Below are 8518 nucleotides of genomic sequence, written 5' to 3' on the forward strand. Positions count from 1 at the left end.
AACAATGTTGCAATGGTGAGCAGCTAAAAGACATGGAAACCTGATGACTATATTGGGTGTACCCAACTGTACCACAATACACAACTTTTCTTCAGCACGTAGGCAGTCTGAGCATCCTGATGCTTGATCTGTGTAGAATTCTTATTCTCTCTATAGCTGTCTGATTCCTGTGTACTATGTGGTTAGGGAAAATCATTTGACTGAAAGTTCAAATAAGGGTATATGATAGCTTTTGTATTATTCAGATTCATGTTTCTGGTCTTGAAGTTCTTGGGTAACTTTTTTTCAAAACCACCTAAGTGACTTTAGAGCCTAAATCTCATTTTCAAAAGTGAAAAAGGCACTTGGGTATTAGACTCCTAAGTGACTAAATCCTACATGCCAGAGTCACTTTTGAAAATGTTAGCCCATGTCTAAACAGAACCAGTCTGTACTGAAACTCTGAATTAAAATGGGGGATGAGGCTCTTTAAATGCCGTTTTAAGACGTATTTCATCCCCTTCAGTCTTGTGTGTTCCCAGAGTGTTTCCAGTCCCTCCCTCTTTGCTAGGCCATGGGGCTATTTGGTGTAGGCTCTTAAAAGTTTCCTGTCACCCCATTCTGACCCTACAAAAGGATGCAGACTAACAGCTGAGTGCAGGAGGAGCTATGTGAGGGGAAAGAGAGAGAAAATTATTGCCGAAGAACATATATTTGAAAGTTTGCTTGCCCAGTTTCCCATCTATCCCGTGCTGCAAGACAAGACATTAATTACACACACCCTCCCAGTTCTGGAGGGTGTGTTTTGATTTTTATTTTTTGAGTGATTCTGTGCATCCCTCTTGAAGTTTATGAAATCAAAACTTAACCATGGAATTAAACCTTAGGGATGAGCAATGTGCTGCTTCCATCTGTGTCTAATTTCATGTACAAGTCTAATGTCTGTTAATGAGTCGTAACTGTTATATGTCACTTTGCTGTAGGTGGAAAAGGCATGGGAGGCTGGGAAGGAGGCATCCGTGTGCCAGGGATACTTCGGTGGCCAGGAGTCTTTCCTGCTGACACAGTTATTGATGAACCTACAAGCCTTATGGATATTTATCCCACAGTGGCTCACCTGGGTGGAGGGACAGTGCCCCAGGACAGGTAAGGAGACAACAAAGTATATTCACTTTTTATATCTGTAATGATAATATTGCTGCTTATGCTCTTGCTAAACTTGACATTGATAGTGTGGTATGCACTAAGCAATGGGCTTTGATGGCTTATGTTGCTGCTATACAATCATAAAGTAGGATATTACTATGGGTTATAGCATGTAGCGCATGGAGGTAGGATAGTTGTCAGAACAAGGAAATCCCAGAGAATATGAAATGAACTAATTAAGGATATGTCTACAACTGCAATAAAACACCCACAGCTGGCTCATGTCAGCTGACTTAGACTCACAGGGCCTAGACTGGGGGGCTATAACGTTGCTGTGTAAATGGAATGGACCCTAGGCTCTGAAACCCTTCCCCCTTGATTCTCAGATCCCAGATTCTAGCCCAAGCCCAAAAGCCTACATTGCATGTCACCATGCCTCAGTGGGTCACATCTGAGAAGACCAGATTCAGGACAAACTGCTGAGAAATAGGCTGGACTCACCCCCAAACTGGTGGTTATTCTATCATTAGATATTCCAAGCCAGTAACAAAAGTAAACTTCTGTCTTACCACACTGGTTAAAAAGAAATAAAAAATGCAGTTTCCTTAGGCATTCCAGCCCTTACTTCACCATCCAGACACTAGACTTTATGATGAGTGGTTTTTGAAAACCAATTTCATTAAACAAAGGGTTCTTCTGATCAGCCACTTACCCAGATCAATATATAACTCCGATCCTACCCAAGAATCACACTGTTGCCAATCCTTTAGTATCTAATATGTAAATGTTTATTTATAAGAGAAAAGGAGAGAGTCAAAGAAATCATATACATACGTTGCAAAGTTCTTGGATCAGGTTTGTAGCAGTGATGTTACAGACTGCTGGCTTGTAAAGTCTCTGGTAACTTCCAAACGATTGGAAGGTCCTCAGTCCATTGGTTGGAATGCTCCTTTTAGTGTAAATTCATAGTCCAGAGATCAGAGCAGGAAAGAGGCAAAATGGAGATGCTTCCAGGGTCCTGTATACCTTATCCCATGTGGAGGGAATGCTTTCAATCTTACTTTGTGGAAAATTACAGGCACAAGATGGAGTCTGGGGTCACATGAGCTTGTCACATGCCCTTGCATGCTTTGATGACTCATAGAAGCCATTACCTGTATTTTGGCTAACGCGTCTACAGGAAGGGTCACCGGGGGGGACACGCTTTATCTGTGGCCCACTGTGAGAATTAAGTGTTCTTTAATGGGCCATCAATTTGAATAGTTCATTCACAATGTGTTGGACAGACTGGACGTAAACTGCCTTGTGGGTGTTATCCCAGGAGCAAACACAATTGAAATATAGATCTCTGTAGCCGATATTCATAACTTCAGATACAAAATGATACATGTGTATAAACAGGATAATCCTACTCATCAAATCATAACATTTCCATTGACACCTTACATAACATACTTTGTACAAGATTTGTTGCAATTGCATAACAAGTGGCAATATTAATTATATAAACCGTCATTTTCCAATCATATGGCATCACAGTGCAATTTTGCAGCCCTAATCCTGCTTGCCCGAGTCAGCGGATAGGGGCCAGCCCTTGTTGTTTTATTGCAGTGTAGACGTATAGCCAATTAAAAACACTTAGGGTAATAAAAGTGCAGGGGCCAAACAGACATACATGGACCCCACATGGGCCCTTACGAGTAGTGAGGCTTGTGGTGGAAATAGAGGAGCGGGAAGGGACTGAGTTCCATATAGGGGTTGCGACAATTCCTGCTAGGTTCTGTGGAAACCGTAGAGGGCTTTCCTCCCTCTCGCACCACAAGGACCCATAAATCTCTCCTCTCCTTATAACCCTCTCTGTAGCACCTCCTCCTCCTTACATCTTATCTTCCAAAGCATGCCTTTTTTTTATCCATGTTACTCTTTGCTGTTTGCTCTCCCACAACAAGCACTAGATGGAGTGGAGAGACTTTCTCTAGCTGTGCCCCATGAGAAAAGAGCAGCTCTTTCGATTGGTCCGTGCAGCTCGAAACCCACTTTTTAGCAGCCATGTTCTGTGAAATGTGCTACTCTCCCTGAGCAAGATAAATCTCAATAATGTGAGGAGAGCTCCCAGCAAACTTCCTCTAGAGGCCTAGATGTGTTCTTACATCACCGGGCAGAGAATCAGGCAGTCAAGAATCTACTTCCGATATACTTAATCTGCCAAGTGCAGTGCTCTCTGTCTTACGAATATTGCCCACCCATGACCCTCCCATCCGTGAAGGAGGCCAAAGCATCTCTCTCTGCCTCAGCCCTTACCCCAATGGATGTAACAGAGGGGGGAGTTGGCAAAATTAATGGAATTGCAATTTGTAATCCCATTCTCTTGATCACTTAGGCTTGACTACTGCGTTGCCAGAAAGTGGATGCCCTATGGTCCCTTAGCAACTGAGAGGCAACCATCTTCCAGCAGAATACTGGTATTGTGAAAGACAGTAGAATCTAGGGTGAAATCCTGGTCCCCTTGCGGTCAATAAGAGAGTTGTCACTGACTTCATTGGGATTAGGATTTCATCCCTACTGTTCAATATCCCCACACTCACCGCTACAAGAGTGTGGTGAAAGTTGTGAGTGGGGAGGCCATCCCCCGAATGCCACACTGCTCCTAATTGCAGAAGTGACAGAAATATACATGCCGGGGTAATATTTTCAAAAGCACCTAAGTGCTTAAAAATGGGACTCTTAAGACACTTAGCTGCTTTTGAAAATTTTGCTCTAGGAGAAAAGGGGAAAAGTAAAGTATCGGAAAAATTTACCTAGATACCATTTGTGAAATACATATTAGAAATGCTTATACATAGGAGAGAAATTACTTGCCAGTGTTATTACAAGAAAACTATTAAAATACTAATTTAGGCCCCAATACAGGGATGCACTTATATGCTTAAACCCATCTCTATTCAGGAAAGCATGCTTAAGTGCTATTCTTATTAGGGATGTTTTCCTGAATAGGGGTCTTAATTTTCCACAGGCACTAAGTCTTTGTAAAAAATGTTTGTGTACAATTCAACAGGATAAGTTTGAATTTTTGTTTTAAAAAGCATTTTATTTAGGGATTTACAGTATTTGCTTAACTTCTCTAATAGCTATTCTAAATGTAGGACAAGTGCAGCAGGGAAATTGTTTACATGTTTATCTGTATATACTCTGTAGATGTAGTGCCAGTGGCACTAAGAATTTTTTACCGCGGAGTGAGTAAAAAATACAATATTTATTGTCCCAGTTTGGTGACTTCTCTTATCTCCATCACATCAGGGTAGTTGATGGCCGGAACCTGATGCCTTTACTACAAGGAAAAGTTCAACAGTCAGAGCACGAGTTCATGTTTCACTATTGTGGGTCATACTTACACGCAGTGCGATGGCACCAAAAGGACAGTGAGTATAGATACTCTCCCCATGAGGGATACAAACTCTAGCAAATATTTTCTCCTCATAGGAGCAGTCATCATAGCAACCACTAACTCAGGGTTTCTCAAACAGGGGTCGCCGCTTGTGTAGGGAAAGCCCCTGGCAGGCTTTGACAGTTTGTTTACCTGCAGTGTCCACAGGTTCGGCCGATTGCAGCTCCCACTGGCCACGTTTCGCCGTTCAAGGCCAATGGGGGCTGTGCGAAGCAGCAGCCAGCACATCCCACAGCGCTTCTCCACTGCCCCCATTGGCCTTGAACAGCGATCCGCGCCCAGTGGGAGCTGCAATCGGCCAGATCTGTGGATGGGGCAGGTAAACACACCAGCCTGGCCAGCCACGGACTTTCCCTACACAAGTGGCTACCCCTGTTTGAAACACTGCACTAACTGATTGCTTTTTTGCAATAATACTTGGGCCAGGTCTACACTGGCAATTGAATGACAAAAAAATTGTCTTTCAGAGGTGTTAAAAAACCCACACACACCCCAAAAGACAAAAGATTTGCCGCTGACATGTGCCAGTGTGAACAGCACTTTGTCAGCAGGTCTCCTGCTGACAATGCTAACGCTGCTTGGTGGGCGTGGAAGTTTTTTGTCAGCAGGGGAGCCGACAAACAGCAGCTACACTGCGTGCCTTTTAGTGGCACAGCTTGTTGCTAAAAGCTGCGTAGTGTAGCCTCAGAAAAGTTGTCTGTGCTTGGTCCAAGTTCTGTGGAACCTATGGATTGACTCCTGAGGTTCTTAGCAAGTCAAAACTGGCATGGAAGTTGTAATGAAGTCTGATGCCAGCAGAAGGTGCACAACAACAAAGGACTCTTTGCAATTAACATAGAGAAGATGTAAGTGGAAGTTTAATGAAAACATGTACTGTACCACCCTACAGAAGTCTTCATCTCCACAATGTTTAGTGCCTTCAAAATCAGTCTCTGTTCTGAAGGACTTTAAGAAGCCTTGTAACCTTGTATATTTTCGTTGGTAAATGCCTTTGTATTCCTTAAAGGAACACTCTCAAATACTATAGTGCTATGTTATACACATCATTTGGTCCCTATATCTGGTTTCTCTCCTTCCAGGTGGTGCACTGTGGAAGGCGCATTATGTGACCCCCATATTCCATCCAGAGGGTGCTGGAGCGTGTTATGGAAGAGGAATTTGCCCATGTTTTGGGGAAGGTGTAACCCATCATGACCCCCCTTTACTCTTTGATCTTTCGAGAGACCCCTCTGAGGCCAAACCTCTATCACCTCGCACTGAGCCCCTGTTTGACACAGTAATAAGCAGAATAGCAAGAGCTGTTCAGGAGCATCGCCAAACGCTGACTCCAGTCCCACAGCAGCTCTCTTTGTATAACATTATGTGGAAGCCCTGGCTGCAGCCGTGCTGTGGGACATTCCCGTTTTGCTGGTGTGATAAAGAAGGTGACAGTGCACACCCTGCTCTGTAAAATAGGTGGTGGTTCATAAAATCCTGCAACTGTGAATGCTCTGCTACAGTCAACATGTAATATCATTTCTGAAAAATCATGTCTCCTTTGGGCCAAATTATACCCTTAAATATGCCATTCTACTGCTCTCTCTCTCTCTGGGGAATAAAGAGGCTATAAGTGGGGACATGGCCGATGCAAGGATGTTTCGCGCCCTAGGCAAAACTTCCACCTTGTGCCCCCCCTCGCGCCCCTGCCCTGAGGTGCCCCCCCTCGCCCTGAGGCACCCCCTTGCGGCAGCTCCCCATCCTCCACCCTGAGGCACCCCTCCCACCCCAGCTCACCCCTGCTCCGAGCATGAGCACCCCGAGCACGCTGTCGCTGCTTCACTTCTCCTGCCTCCCAGGCTTGCGGCGCCTAAGCTGATTGGCGCTGCAAGCCTGGGAGGCCGGAGAACTGAAGCAGCCATGGCCTCCTCGGGGAGGAGGCGGGGCAGGGGTGATCTAGGGCGAGGAGTTCCCCTGCATGCTGCCCCCCCACTTGCTGCAGGCGGTCCTCCCTGTGCTCCCGTGCCCCAGCTCCCTCCGCCTAAATGCCAGCGGTGACCGGGGCGGCTGAAGATCCAACCGCTGTGGTCGCTGCCGAAGAAAATGGCGCCTCACTCAAATCCCAGCACCCTAGGTGACCGCCTAGGTTGCCTAAATGGTTGCACCGGCCCTGAGTGGGGACAAGGAGGCTATGACAGTGCTTTCTCCCATTCACTCTCCACTACTAGCTAGGTGCATAAAGTGAACTCCATGTACACAAAGAATAGGACCTGGAGAGACTGTGCCTTCCAATATGAATTTAGGAGCCCCACTTCAGGCACCTAGGTCTGAATATTTTGGCCATAAGACATCCAGATACAGTGGCATCTGTGTTACAATTACTTCCTTTTCCCAGCACATCACTGCCTCACAGAGGTATAACTCCATTCTCTGTTGAGCATTTAGCTATAGATAAATCTTTGAAACTGTCAGAGGTATATACACAAGAAAAAGTGAAATTGGCTTAGGAAAGAACCAACTGCAATTTTTCAACAACTTTTGAACAAACTGCAACTTTAACTGGATAATAGTAAAGTAAATGATCATGCATGCCAGAAAGCAGAATATTGCTCTTAAAGATTTTTTTTTATTGTCATTTGCACAATCGTTACTAAAAGTAGCTCTTGGTTGGTGAGCAAAAGGTCCTGTTATAGTTTGTAACTGGCAGTTTTACTCATAAATGATGCTAATAAAAATGTATATGTAAGCAAAGTCAGGCTGAGTGCTACCCTGACATCTGGTGGTAAATTGTAGAGTGTGGAAAGAATTTCAAGAATTTGCACTGGCATCCACCCCCTTCACTTAGCATAACCCCACAGCAGCTTGGGATGGTGATTTTTACAGCTCTGGGATCCCCGATTTCTTTGTTATTGGGGCAGCGGAAAAAAAAAGTTTGTCACCCTAATTGTGCGAATGAGGAGCTGTGGGACTGCTTTGTGACAGAAATGACTCAACCTCAGTTGGGTAGTACTTGCTGAACATCGGACATGGGTTCCAAAACACCATGAATTAAGAGAGGTTGGGGACTGGTGTGTGTACCTGATGGTATGGGCCCCTTTTGAGGGCTTGAAACACCAGTTGCACATTCTTCTCTCTCCAATGTTAAAGAGTAGAGCTAATTTTTGATTCTATTAGGCGTCTATGTAGAGACTGCTGAGCTAAATTCATGTTGGGCCAATGGTGCACCAGCACCAGGGCTCCCCTGCTAAGAGCTGAAATCACTGAAAGAGCTGAACTGAGATCACAGAGTGCTGTGTTAACTAGTGGGGGAGCCTGAAGACCTATCGTTAAGCGGCTGGCAGAGCAGTTTGCAGTGTGTTGGAGCAGCCCATGGAACAGTGAGCAGAGTGAAGCGGTTTGCAGGGACAGCTGGTGTGGTGGAACTGGTCGTGGTGAAGGCTGCAGCAGAACTCCATGGAGAGGCAGAGCAGTTGGCCCTGGCCCATGTAAGATGCCCCTTAACACCCTGTGTGGACTTCCCCCCTGCTTTCCACCCAGGCTGGGGGAGGGTAAAACTCTGCAGATAAACTCTGGGGTGGCACTGACCAGAGACTTTGGGGTGATTGGACTTAAGACCCTAAGGGAAAAAGGACATTGCCAAACGTACCTGGGGGTGGGCTTTTTTTGTTTGTTTATGGTTTGTGTTATAATCCTGTTTGTGGTGTTTCTCCAGTGGGATGGCCGCATTGTTTCCTTCCTTTATTAAAAACGTTTTTGCTACACTCAGACTCCATGCTTGCGAGAGGGGAAGTATTGCCTCCTAAAGGCGCCCAGGGGGGTGTGGTATGTAAGTGTCCCAGGTCACTGGGTGGGGGCTTGAGCCGGTTATGCATTGTGTTATTGAAAAGGAACCCCTGGATACTGAACCCGGCCCTTGTTGCTGCCAGTTCAGAGGGGCAGAAGGGTTACATTTAAAATAAATAAACAAACGTA

General features: G+C 45.3%; 1 protein-coding gene across 2 annotated transcripts in view; it reads left to right on the forward strand.

The window, feature by feature from the left end:
* Nucleotides 1-8238, forward strand: part of LOC127039409 (arylsulfatase D-like) — a 39802-nt gene extending 31564 nt beyond the window's left edge. For both annotated transcript variants that reach the window (XM_050933140.1, XM_050933151.1), the window contains exons 8-10: nucleotides 963-1125; nucleotides 4423-4544; nucleotides 5650-8238. In XM_050933140.1, the coding sequence (XP_050789097.1) occupies nucleotides 963-1125; nucleotides 4423-4544; nucleotides 5650-6020 (656 nt within the window). In that variant the 3' untranslated portion in view covers nucleotides 6021-8238. The remainder of the gene's footprint in view (nucleotides 1-962; nucleotides 1126-4422; nucleotides 4545-5649) is intronic.
* Nucleotides 8239-8518: the final 280 nt, after the last annotated feature.

The sequence above is a fragment of the Gopherus flavomarginatus genome, chromosome 1 (genome assembly GCF_025201925.1).
Source record: "Gopherus flavomarginatus isolate rGopFla2 chromosome 1, rGopFla2.mat.asm, whole genome shotgun sequence".
In the NCBI taxonomy this organism is placed as follows: domain Eukaryota; kingdom Metazoa; phylum Chordata; order Testudines; family Testudinidae; genus Gopherus; species Gopherus flavomarginatus.